Here is a 13,830-nt window from a genome sequence, read left to right as displayed (position 1 = left end):
CTGGCCAGAGGAAATGATTGCTGGTGACTGTGGAGCTATTTAGGATGGTGGCACACTGCCTGTGTATGTGTGACACCAGCCCTGCCCCACACTGGTGCAGGCAGTAAACGTGACGCCTTTCTCCATATGGCTTTCATTACAACTTCATTTCATTAGGAAGTCAGTGGGGGTATTCTGCAGCATTAGAAAAATACCCGGAATGAGATCCACCAAGTTGCTTACAAACTCAGCAATGCTCCCTTCCCATATGCGTCAAGGAAAAATAAACTCATAGAGTGATCTAATTTCCCCTTTTTTTCCCCTGGGACTTTGGACAAGAACATCATTTGAAAGTCTGTGATCATAATGGGAAGAAAAAACACTGCTGAGAATAAGGACTTTTGAGGATTCTTCTTTCGGTAGCACTGACAATGATGTGTTATTAATGTTACTTTCTTTTTCTGGAACGAGCACCCACATTAAACTCACCCAAGAGTGGGAGCAGGTTACTCTGGAATTCGGGTAAATGATCTTGTTTTTAGACTCAGCATAACCCAAAAAGGCAATAAAATTTTAGGGCAATTGCTAAACTTTTTTTTTCTCCTTTTTAATGTAGAGATAGTCATAGGGGCTATGAAAAGAAGTCTGTGTTTCTCCAGCTGAAGAATACATAAGAGGTACCTAGAGGGGATATATTGGAAATAGATTCCAGAATTCTTATTGGACTGGGTTGGTAATATTTTAGAAATAGAGACAGTTGGTGGGAAACAGTCCTTAGGGGGAGAAAGGGCATATAGGGGACACCTTATGTAAGACGAAGAATCATGCTTGACTTTGTAGACAATTATGGGTTCAAATGTCAGTTCCACAAAATTCCTGGCTGTATGACCCTGGGAAAGTGCTTAAAATCTTTAAGCCTAAAGTCCTCACTGTAATATGGTAGAAATAACACCTTCTGGCCGGGCGCGGTGGCTCAAGCCTGTAATCCCAGCACTTTGGGAGGCGGAGACGGGCGGATCACGAGGTCAGGAGATCGAGACCACCCTGGCTAACCCGGTGAAACCCCGTCTCTACTAAAAAAATACAAAAAACTAGCGAAGCAAGGTGGCGGGCGCCTGTAGTCCCAGCTACTCGGGAGGCTGAGGTAGGAGAATGGCGTGAACCCGGGAGGCGGAGCTTGCAGTGAGCTGAGATCCGGCCACTGCACTCCAGCCTGGGCGACACAGTGAGACTCCGTCTCAGGAAAAAAAAAAAACAAAAAAGAAAGAAAAAAAAAGAAATAACACCTTCTTACAGGACAGGCATGAAGAATAAATGAGATAATGAAGTAAAGTGCTCGGCTCAGAGGCCAGTATGCAGTAGGCACTCCATAAATGCTGGTTCACCACTTACCATCCAAGAAAAGGCAATTAAGACAGCAAGTGAAGAGTCCTGAGCAGGGATGGACCCCAGGGTCTGAAAAGATGAAAACTCATCTCAGGAAAAATAAAGCAAGGATACTGCCGGAGAATTTCCAAAATGTTCAAATAGTCATGTGACTCCTCATATTTTTATGACTCAACGTCTTCCCTCTTTTCTTGTATGTCTTCCCTCTTTTCTTGTACTTCTGTTTATTATCTGCGCCTTTTCTTTTCTCATTTCTTTTTTTTTTTTTTTTGAGATGGAGTCTTGCTCTGTCGACAGGCTGGAGTGCAGTGGCGTGATCTTGGCTCACTGCAACCGCTGCCTCCCGGATTCAAGCCATTCTCCTGCCTCGGCCTCCTGGGTAGCTAGGATTATAGGCGCCTGCCAACACACCCAGCTAATTTTTGTATTTTTAGTACAGACGGGGTTTCACCATGTTGGCCAGGATGGTCTCGATCTCGTGATCTCATGATCCGCTCGCCTCGGCCTCCCAAAGTGCTGGGATTACAGGCGTGAGCCACCGCACCCGGCTTATCCGCTCCTTTTCTTTCTGATTATCCCCTCCTCCTCTTTCTTTTTCTTTTCTTTTTTTTTTTTTTTTTTTTTTTTTGAGACGGAGTCTTGCTCTGTCGCCCAGGCTGGAGTGCAGTGGCCGGATCTCAGCTCACTGCAAGCTCTGCCTCCCGGGTTTACGCCATTCTCCTGCCTCAGCCTCCCGAGTAGCTGGGACTACAGGCGCCCATCACCTCGCCTGACTAGGTTTTTTTGTATTTTTTAGTAGAGACGGGGTTTCACCGTGTTAGCCAGGATGGTCTCGATCTCCTGACCTCGTGATCCGCCCGTCTCGGCCTCCCAAAGTGCTGGGATTATAGGCTTGAGCCACCGCGCCCGGCCCCCTCCTCCTCTTTCAGTGGATGCTCTGTCTCTGGATTTTCTCCTCTCTCTTTTCTTCTGTTATCTTTTTCTTCTTTGCGTTGTTTCATCATCTGTTGCTCTAATCTATATTTCTTCTTCTTTCTCATTTTATCTTTCATCTTTCTTTAAGTTGTTGTGCATGGGTGGCCTGGAGGTGAGTCTATGGAACTCTGCTGGAAGTGTCTTCAGTGCCCCTGTCTGCCTTTTCTTTCTTTCTTTCTTTTTTTTTTTTTTTGAGACAGAGTCTCGCTCTGTGGCCCAGGCTGGAGAGCAGTGGCACAATCTCAGCTCACTGCAACCTCTGCCTCCTAGGTTCAAGTGATTCTCCTGCCTCAGCCTCCTGAGTACCTGGGATTACAGGTGCACGCCACCACGCTTGGCTAATTTTTAGTAGAGATGGAGCTTCACCATGTTGGCCAGGCTGGACTCGAACTCCTGACCTCAGGTGATCCACCCACCTCAGCCTCCCAAAGTGCTGGGATTACAGGCATGAGCCACCGCGCCCGGCCTCTGTCTGCCTTTTCTGTAGCTGTCTTCAGTGAGCTCCCTGACCCTCAGTGGAACCCTCTCCTCTGCGCCATCCACGTGCTTCCCTGGGCCTTAGCCATCTGTTTCCCCTATAAAATCTGCTCTTGGAAATAGATCCAATCAACTCGGAGACTAAGGACTAAATAACCTATAAAGTTTGGGGCTTTACTTACCCCAAGGGTACTTGAACTTCAGTCAAATACAGTCTTAAGCTCAAGAAATAAATCTCTAATAATAATTTCAGGCAATAGAAAGTAATGAAGCACTTTTGGTGGCCGGGGGTGGGGGTGGGGCGGGAAGGGCAGGAGACTGTCCCTGCCAAATACGCCTTTTTACAGAGTTGTTCTACTTTTGATATTTTAGAATAAAATAAAACAAATAGATTCAGATAAAGCTAGAGTTAGATTTAACCATCTTCTGGTATGTGGAAGTGTTTTGGTCTAATCAGTTTGGGGATAAAAACTACTTAATTCCAAAGGGATTGTGTGTAGCAGATGTAACAATTAATTTCAGGTAAATCAGTTCAATCTGGCTTCTTCATTCTCTCTTTATTTTATCAATTTTAATGTAATTTGCAAGGGGATCCAAACTCCACTTTACGTGTCTGCAAACAGCACGAATTCATCTAATCAAAGAGTCTCATGTGCCCTGACAGTGCCTGGCAGCCTGCTGAGGATTGCCAGGTGTCAGCCAGACCATTCTATTCACTTGGCCTCATGCTGAAGGTCTGCATGCTTTTAAAGAACGTATAAAATTTGAGGCTGGGTGCGGTGGCTCATGCCTGTAATCCCAGCACTTTGGGAGGCTGAGGCGGGCGGATCACGAGGTCAAGAGATTGAGACCATCCTGGCCAACATGGTGACACCCCGTCTCTACTAAAAATACAAAAATTAGCCAGGCATGGTGGCACATGCCCGTAATCCCAGATACTCGGGAGGCTGAGGCAGGAGAATTGCTTGAATTGAGGAGGCAGAGGTTGCAGTGAGCCAAGACTGCAGCATTGCACTCCAGCCTGGTGACAGAATGAGACTCTGTCTAAAAAAAAAAAAAAAAAAAAAAAAAAGAAAGAAAAAAGAAAAAGGAAAATAGAACTTATAAAATTTGATCCTTGAAAATTGTACTGGTCTCAAGTATAAAGAATGTAAGTTAATAAATGTAGAACTGAATATCTACAAATCAAAACATCTGATCGACTGCTTACTACTCAATTCTTATGTCATTATATATACCTTATATTTAATGTGGGAGATGAATATATTTTAAGATGTTTGAGGTGCTGTGAAGTGGGTCTTCCATAAGTAAGAGTGTACAGGGTTACTCAGGGTCTTAGAATGGCCCTGAGTGTGAGAGACTTGAAAATCTGAATCAAAGTGGAAAAACATGAAACTGTTTCTCTGGAGTAACATGAGTCTCTAGGCACAAAATGGAGGTTCTATTTTTGGCAGGAGACATTGCATTGCACTTGCCCCTAGTCAGCTACATCAGGATTGGAAACAGACCAAAAGTAGAGAAAATGGTTTTTATCAGCACTCCCTTCAGAAATAAATTATCATATGTTGGTAGGAGGATGCTACGGACTGAAATGTGTCCTAACCTCCCAAGTGACTGTATTGGAGAGCCTCTAAGGAAGTGATTAAGGTTAAATGACGTTGTAGGCGTGATGCTCTGATTAATGGAACTGGTACCTTGTAAAAGAGACAACAGAGATCTCTCTCTCTCTTTCCAATATGTGAGGACACCACAAGGAGGCAGCCATTTACAAGCCAGGAAGCAAGCCCTCACCAGGAACTAAATCTGCTAGTGCCTTGTCCTTGGACGTACCAGCTGCCAGACAGTGAGAAAACACATTTCTGTGGTTCAAGCCATTTAGCTTGTGCTATATTGTTATGGCAGCCCCAGCAGACTAAGACAGAAGCTATTCATTGATAAGCAGCTTTGGGTGGGATCAAGAAGCTCAGGGCCTGCTTCAGGATCATGAGGTGGTCCCCAAAATGCATCCTAAGTCTGGAGAGCTTGCATGGCTTCTGCTTTACGAAAGTGGGTGTGCAAGATTGGTGATGAAGTAGAACTTTCCAGGACTAAGTGCTACTTTCTGTGGAGTTGCGTATCTGCTCTTCCCCAAGCAGCAATCAGCCTTCCTCTACAGACATGTCAAACTAATATTAAAGAATATCTATTTGAAGGGGCACCAAATTATTAGCTACCTAGATCACCCACAGGCATGCCTTTGGTCCACCCCTGGCCAACTGTAACCCTTCATACCTCCAGATCATAGCCAATGCCATGGGCCCTACAGATCTGAAGAAAAACGTAGTGGAAAACCAGTGAGAGATTGCTGTGTCTTAGCTGGGTTGTCATCACTGCATAACGACTGGTTGCCAGCGTCTGGAAAGGAGCACAACTGAATATTAAACAGATATTTAAATAAACTTGTAATTTTTGAATACTTGTAGATTAACAAGAAAATTGCAAAGGTAATTCTGAGAGTTCCTATATCCCCCACACCCAGTTCTTCTATTGTTAACATCTTACATTGCTATGGTACATTTGTCACAACTAAGGGAACAAATTGCTACATTACTTTTTATTTTTTGAGACAGGGTCTCATTCTGTCACCCAGGATGAAGTGCAGTGGCGCAATCTGGGCTCACTGCAACCTGTGCCTCCTGGGCTTAAGTGATCCTCCTGCTTCAGCCTCCTGAGTAGCTGGGACTACAGGTGTGTGCCACCACACATGGCTAATTTTATTATTTTTTGTAGAGACAGGGTTTCACTATGTTGCCCAGGCTGGTTTTGAACTCCTAGCTCAAACAATCTGCCAGCCTTGGTCTCCCAAAATGCTGGGATTACCAGTGTGAGCCACCACACCTGGCCCTACGTTACTATTAACGTAAATCCATACTTTATTTCTGTTTCATTCGTTTTTCCCTAATTCCTTTCTTCTGTTTCAGGATCCCATCTAAGATACCACACCGTAACTAGTTGTCATCTCTCCTTAGGTTTCTCTGGGCTGTGACAGCTTCACATCTTTCCCTGTGTTTGATGATCTTAACAGTGCTGAGGAGTAATGGGCAAGCATTTTGTGAAATCTCTCTCAATTTCAGTTTGTCTGATGTTTTTCTCCTGATTAGACTGTAGTAATGTGTTTTTGAGAGGAAGACCACATGGGCAAACTGCCATTTTCCTCACTTCATATCAAGCGTAGATAGATGGTATCAGTGTGACTTATCACTGATGATGTTAACCTTTATCACCTGGCTACAGTGGCTTTTGAAGTTTGTGAAAAAACTTTACAGGTTTCTCTGCTGTAAAGGTATTTTCCCGCTCTTCCCGTACTTCAACCTTTGGCAGCAAGTCACCGAGCATGGACCACCTCCTTGAGGTGGCCAACATTAGAAATTTGATGCTGCTTTCTTTCTTTGGGGAAACTGCTCTTCTTTATCTTGCTTGTCTATCAGTGAAAGCCATGCCAAAGAGAATGGTGATAGTAGGGCCAAAGTGCTGTCATTACGTATTTCCTGGAAACATTTAACATTTAATATGTACCAGATAAAGTGCTGGATCCTGGCAGTTTTATAGCATGTTCTTTGTGAGATGTGATATTTGCCTTAGTCAATCAACAGTTTTTCTCTGGATAGCTGGAAATGTGGAGAACTGCATATAGGGCCATGGCCAACCTTAGGGCATAGAAGATAAAGGTGCCTGGCTTGGTTCTAGAACTGTGGTGGTGCACAGGTGCTGGGCAAGTAGGTACCCGGGCTTGTGCAGTGACTTAGAACAGGAGTAGGAAAAGGAGGTGCTGCTGGTCTGGAGCTGGCCGTAAGGAATCGTAGTGACCTGACATGCATTATAATCAGGTCTCCGGCTCGCCTCCTGTCTCTGAGACAACGCAGGGGAATTAGGGCTGACTGAGTGTTCTGCAGAGAATAGACATCCTTTCCTCTCCTGCATCTCTCTCTCCCTCTACACACATACACACATACACACACACACACACACACACACACACACTCAGATTTGGTGGCACTTTTGGTGACATGCTCCCCCGATATGTGATTGAGGGAGCATGTTTTTCTTCAACATTTACATCAAGTCCTGTGTCTGAAGGTCATATCATCAGTACCGCCAGTTAAGGCTGCTCATCCTAAATGCAAGTAGAATCCGCATCTGCAGATGTGTTAGGCCCCCACAGGCTAATACAGCTTGAGTTGTGTACCCACCTTGTAGGGTCCCATTTGTAGCCATTGGGATTTTTCTAACAACAGAAATCTGATTTGACCCTCATATGCCTCACAGCTGTACACTGTCACCCTGACCTATCATGAGTTGTTCCCTTGGTTGTCTCCCTTCCATGACTGGGAGTTTTCTGAGGGCAGGCGCTGTTTGGGGGCAGGCGCTGTTTGGTTTCTGAATCTCCGGTTTGGGCATGATACCAGCACAGAACAGGCACTCGGTGTTTATTACATAAAAGAGAATGAATAACCGAAATAGATTAGGTGGATAGCTCTTCCCTCTTAAGAGACTCTTCCAAGGATAATTTGAATTCAAAAAATTTAAGTAATTCAAGAAAGACACTGCCCATTGATAAATACTTTGGGGCAAAAGCAGGTGATTATTACAAGGCACAGGGGACAGTCACGCCATCCTTAGGGGAGGACAACTCAGGGCAGTTGCTCTGGGTCTTGCCTGCTGGAGGACAGCATGGCTCTGGTGGACTAAGCAGGAATAATTGGTGGGGTAACAAGAACTGGCTTGGAGAAGTTCTAGCCCAGCTGGCCAGTATGTCTGGAAGGGCATGGCCACCAGGCCTGCTCACCCTGCCATACCAGGCTGGCCATGCTCTTACCTTCACACTGAAAAGCCCAGAAGCATCCAGAAGCATGGGCTTTTGCTCATGGAAGTGAACTGTAAACACTCTCGAATTCCACTGTGGTTACTGAGCATGTAATTGCATGGTAATTGCCATGAATTCACAAGATAATTCCAAGGTTATTTTTGTCTTCTAAACTTGTCTGATGCTGCCATAGTATATAAAGAAAAACCAAGACCAGGCCCCAGCCAGCAATAGAGGTAGGCAGGCAGGCATGTGGTAGCACGATCTAGCAATACTATGTATCTTGGCTCCAAAGCACAGCAGAAGAGCTTACTGTCCAGTAGTACATGATTACTAGACAACACGTAAGGGTGGGCTACCCTGAGGTTTCTTCTTCACTAGAGATGCAGGTGCAACTCCCCCTCCTCCCAGACTGGGGCTTGCGGTGCATAAAGAATCTGAAAGAAGAGCCAGGATATTTGGTACATGTCTCCCAACCTTCTTTTCTGTAACCATCACCATCCTAGTCCAGACCTTTATTGCCTGGAGAGTTAGAGGTAAGGATACAAGCATAATTCTGTAGTGGAAAGAGTGGAAAGGTTATATGGAGTGAGAAAGAAGTTCAAAACCTGACAAGGCCACTTACTATGTGTGTGATCTTGAACAGATCATTGAAATTCTCTGTCTTCTGATGATTAAATAAGCACCTACTGCAGTGCCTGGAACCTGATAAATGGTAGCTACTATTTTTGCTGTCATTCCTTTGAAAGGATTTTGGATCTACAATAAATGTAACTTCCCAGGCTGTTTTTCCCCCTACTCTTCCCCCTTCTCCTGAGATTCTGAACAGTATCACCAGATTAACCATTTTCCCCTAACACAGGTTGGTCAGTGTCATCCTTCTACTCAGAAATATTCAGGCCTTTTCACCTTCAAGGTGAAATTCAGACCCCAAACTTGCTCAGTGCACCCTTCCAACTACTTCTCCTGCTCCGCACTTCCCCAGTTCTGTGCTCCAGTCCAACTGGTTCACTGCCTTTTCCTAGCAGACCACAGGTTTCTTTGGACTCTGTGCCATCTGCTAGGGGACGTCCTCCCCTCCTTGCCAGTTAGTGACTGTTCTAGTCTTTAAGGCAGGATCAAGTTCTATGTTTTCAGTAAAGTGTTCCCTGTCCCTGCCAGTTCACAGTCATTTCCCCTGAGAACTCTGGCAGCAAGCTGAGGGTCTGTCACTCAAATGGCATTTAAATGAGGCCTTGTGGTATTTCCTTGTGTATGTTATCTATTTTAATAGCAACATCTCTCTCTCTCTATGGCCTTTCTTTTCAGCTCCTTAAGGATAGGGACTTTGTCAAATATCTTTGTCTCCTGATGCTTGGTGAAAGTCCTGGCACACATTAAGTGCTAAATAAATGCATTAGAATAATACTTACAAGATACACCGACTTTTTAGAAGACTTAGCCAACTGCACGCTTTATACAGGAAAAAACTATCAATCACCTAGGGTTGTCTTATATCCAGCCTGATAGCACAAGTGAATAGCATAGGAGTATTGAGAGGAGGATTAGATGAGAATATAAAGACCTTGGAATAGTGTCTGGCACATAGTAAGCTCTCAGTGAATGTTAGCAATTATTTTCACGTATTAAACTAAATAGTTTCAAAGATAAGGTCAATTATTTAAAATTAAAACTGACCAACTAACCAATAAACCTTTTCATCAGAAGGTGACTTGAATCAGAAGACCTGGGCTTTGCTATGTACCACCTTTATGACTTGGGCAGCTCACTTAACCTTGCTTAGCCTCAGTTTCCTATTCTGTAAAATGGATATAATAATCCTTGACATCGATTTCTTGGGGTTATCATGGGGATCAAATAAGCTTGTGTATAATTAAAGTATAAAGCATTATACAAATAGAAAACATAATTATTAAAAGGTTGATTTGTAAAAACTAGTCTCTTCTGATGCTGTACAATTTATCTAGGTTTGACAAGGATCAAAAAAGAAATCATGATTTGGAAATATCTATTGAAATTAAAAATGGTTATGTCCTTTGAGCCAAAATTCCACTTTATGGTATATATTCTAAGATATATCTGAAATGTGCCAAGTGATATATATACAAAGTTATTCACTGCAGCACTGTAATAGGAAAAAATTGGAAACAACCCAAAAATCTACCCATGGGGTAGATAAATTATGGCACATCCATGCAATGGAATAACATGTTGCTGTAAAAAAGAAATGATACTGCTCAGGTGTCTGAATCTGAAAAAAAAGAAATGAGAACATTTTTATGAAGTGTTAAAGAAAGCTCTCCAAAGAAAAAAGTGAGATTCAGAACAGTATGTATTATAGGCTACATTTTGGGTATAAAAGGGGGAAAAGGATCACCTGTATGTGTATTTACTTGTGTATGTAAAAAGATGCTCTGAAAGGATATACAGACACAGAATGGTGGTTACCTTTGTAGGATGAGGTGGGAACTAATCAGTGGGAAGGAGGTTTGTCAATGTGTGACTGCTTCCACCTTTTGCCTTTTGAACCATGTGAATATATTATGTATTTCAAAAAATTAAATGAGAACCCCATTAAACTTGATTTAGAAAAGTTGAAGATGTATATTTCACGCCTATTTTTAGTGTGTGAACTGTTCATTTTTTTAAAAAACATAGTCGGCCGGGCGCGGTGGCTCAAGCCTGTAATCCCAGCAGGCTTGGGAGGCCGAGACGGGTGGATCACGAGGTCAGGAGATCGAGACCATCCTGGCTAACACGGTGAAACCCCGTCTCTACTAAGAAATACAAAAAACTAGCCGGGCGAGGTGGCGGGCGCCTGTAGTCCCAGCTACTCGGGAGGCTGAGGCCAGAGAATGGCGTGAACCCGGGAGGCGGAGCTTGCAGTGAGCTGAGATCCGGCCACTGCACTCTAGCCTGGGCGACAGAGCGAGACTCCGTCTCAAAAAAACAAAAAAAAACAAAACAACAACAACAACAACAAAAAACATAGTCAAGCTTTTCTACATGGTTCATGGTATAAGTGACATGCTCTTTTCCATGCTCTGTGTTATTTGCTTGGAAATCTGTGCTATGTATAGGAAACCATGTCCAGTTACATGTCCTTTTTAAAATCTAAGACTCCTCTATGAACATCTGGTCTATTTAATGCTTCTGTGTGAGACTCAGAAGCTGAGGCTGAGCTCAGAGCAGACGAGAAGCCAATGGATAATGGCAATATTCCTGGAGACAACCTCGTCACACTGGGAAATACATCCTCCTTTCAAAGAATAGCTTTCTCAATGGTCTCAAAAAGAGACTTCTTTAGGGGTGAGCACAGGCTCCACTCTGGGGCTGGATCACTGATCCTCAGCCGATGCAAGGCATGTTGGAACACATGACAGTTAAACACAGGCCAAGGTTAAATCTTGGCTTCCCTACTCGCTTGCTTACTGACCTTTAACAAATGCTTAACATCTCTTAACCTCACCTTCCTCTCTAAAAATGAGCATAATAACAGCACCTGCCTAATATATTGGACTGCAAAAAGATTCTTGGAAAGCAGTTAGTAAAGTACTTGGGGTGGAGTAAAAGCTCTGTGTCCTTTGATAAACCGGAGCGCTTTGCTACTCACCCTTATATCCTCTGTGCTTAGTAGAGTGCCTGGCACAAAATAGGCATTGGGTAAATATCTGCAGAATTTACTTGTAGTTGATCCTTGTTGAAAGTAGTAACTGATGGCTAAGGTAAAAGCTGATGAGAACTTAGAATATAACCTGTTACAATATTACTCCTTTCTAAAAGATCCTGCAAGAAAAAGACCTTTTAAGTGAAGGCTGTAGTATAGAGGGATGAGGCCTTCCTGTGTCCTCGTACAGAAAATGTCCCCTCTTTCAGCCATCCACAACACATGAGGCTGCCGGGGCCAGGCTTGGTGCAGAGTCCTTTCTATAGGCCCCATAAAATCAAATCTCCCAAATGACCTTGGGGATCATGTAGCCCTCCTTTATTTTACACATGAGGAAACTGAGGCCAGAAGAGAAGATCAGAACTCATGATCCCTAACTCCCAGACCAGTACTCTTCACTCCAAATTTCCACTGGCCACATTTGGAATAGGTGGGAATTTCAGAGGTTAGCCTTTTCTAGTAAAACAGGAGAAAAAAATAAAAGACAAAATATTCTTGGTAGAAGTCTAGTCTTATTAAACTACCTTTCTAAATCACAATCTAACAAGAATGCTTTAAGCTAAATAAAGGAAGCTCAAAATACTCCTTTTCACTGGAGAATATAATTTTGCTTCAGCCACAATTTAAATTGATTTAGTTCTGAGCACCAGCACTTGAAGTGTGGAACATATTCTATTTTCGCCATGATACTTGTTTTGACAGTGATGCATTTCAGTTGACATAGTTGAAATCCTTATGTAATAAATCTCTGCCTGAAAATTAATCATGTTTATAATATTCTGAGAATTAATAACACCCATTGCTCAAATCATTAACTTAAAAAAGGAGCTTCCAAAATCTGTTCTCGGCAGTAAGGGACCACAAATAAATGAATGTTTGATAAAATAATCCAAGCAGCAGTTTAACAAGCGTAAACTTGAATGTGGCTGCAATAACACAGAACTATTGTTTAAGGGTTGGCAGAGGCTGATGAGGTTCTTATTTCAGTTACGAAGCAGGCATCCACATGCATAATGAACTGCTCTCTGAATTATTAATGTGTTGCTTATTTAGCCTCATCTGTCTAGAAGATAATGTATCCTAACTCTAATGAGTGATTGGTTTTGTACATAATTACAGTAGCAGCAGTAGCAGGGAAATGTGTGCCTTCAAAGGAGTTCTAAAAATAAAGTCATCATATAAACTCTGTTGTTGTTGCATTCTATCAAAATCAAACCCGAAGCATTTGAGAATTTATAATAAATTACAGGAGACAGAATCATTATTAACATCATAATTTAACACAAAAGGTTTTACTTAATCATTCATTATAGATCATGTGCTGCTAAAATGTGTATAAATGACTTGGGTTGTGTTAGATGTTTGCAAAGATGTTCCCTTTTGGACACTCACCAACCATGGTATGGAGGGTCCAGAAAGAGCGAGGAAGAGTGAAAACTGACAGAAAAGGGTGGTGATTGATGCTGGTTTGGACAGAACATTAATTGAAAGTTAAAACACTGTTAAGCGATTCCTTTTCATTTCTAAAACACGCACGTCTGGGATTTATCAGGTCTTGTTGTGGTTCTTTGTGGAGGTCCGTGAATCAGAAACCCATTCACCTGGTCTAAACAGATCTGAGTGACAGTTCTGCCCCCTGTTTCTGAGATGAGACAACAGCTCTTCTGAGAGTCCAGGAAGGTGTTTGCTTTCCTTCTATAGAGCGTATTATTAAAGAAAAGGACCCACACTAGAAGCATTTTATAGGCATTAGTTCTGAATGTGCTCTGATTATCATTGTGGTTTCATCTGTTCATTTTCTTCTCCTTCAATCTTCAAAGGAGGCTGTCAACTGCCTGATTATAAACTTGACGGCATCATAGTCTGTTCACACTTGTTCCGGAAGCTTCGATTTGCTTGTGAGTTGTACTGTGTATGCATGTGCACATGCTTCTTTTTTAAAAAATCGCTGATCATGTGTATACACATGCACAGGAGGATGTGTGCACAACCCAAGCATAGTGGCACCAAGGTGGGAATATCTGTTTATATCTTTCTAAAATGAAAAGCACTTTCAATTTATTCCTACATCAGAAAACCTGCAGAGCTTTTCTCCAGTGACTGAAGAGGCATTTGCCTTATTGAAGATCGTAATGCCTCCCTTTTGTGTGCATGCAGTTCCTAAAAGTGTTTAAGACTTGATCACAGAAGAATGTTGCCTATAGCTAGGAATGAAACCTATGGGCAACATGGGGAAAATGGGGGAGTGCTTCTCATTCAGAGCACAACTTCTGCTGATAGCCTTCTGAAGCAACATACTTAAAAGCTGCAATTGTCTTTGGAAGTCTTGTGCTGAATACCACTCTGCTTCCAGCTTTTTATTTTATTTATTTATTTGAGATAGAGTCTCACTCTGTCACCCAGGCTGGAGTGCAATGGCACTATCATGACTCACTGCAGCCTCGACCTCCAGGGCTCAAGTGATCCTCCTGTCTCAGCCTCCCCAGTAGCTAGGATTATAGGC

General features: G+C 42.9%; 1 protein-coding gene across 7 annotated transcripts in view; it reads right to left on the bottom strand.

Moving 5' to 3' along the window:
* The window catches only part of IQCH (IQ motif containing H), a 258,516-nt gene that overhangs the window by 21,576 nt on the left and 223,110 nt on the right, over positions 1 to 13,830 (bottom strand). For 4 of the 7 annotated variants that reach the window (XM_025390843.1, XM_025390845.1, XM_025390849.1 and 1 more), the window contains one exon: positions 5,089 to 5,211. The exons of the other annotated variants lie outside the window; for them this stretch is intronic. In XM_025390843.1, the coding sequence (XP_025246628.1) occupies positions 5,089 to 5,211 (123 nt within the window). The remainder of the gene's footprint in view (positions 1 to 5,088; positions 5,212 to 13,830) is intronic. 7 annotated transcript variants of the gene reach the window in all.

The sequence above is a fragment of the Theropithecus gelada genome, chromosome 7a (assembly GCF_003255815.1).
Source record: "Theropithecus gelada isolate Dixy chromosome 7a, Tgel_1.0, whole genome shotgun sequence".
Lineage (NCBI taxonomy): Eukaryota > Metazoa > Chordata > Mammalia > Primates > Cercopithecidae > Theropithecus > Theropithecus gelada.
This window is presented reverse-complemented; position numbering and strand designations above follow the sequence as displayed.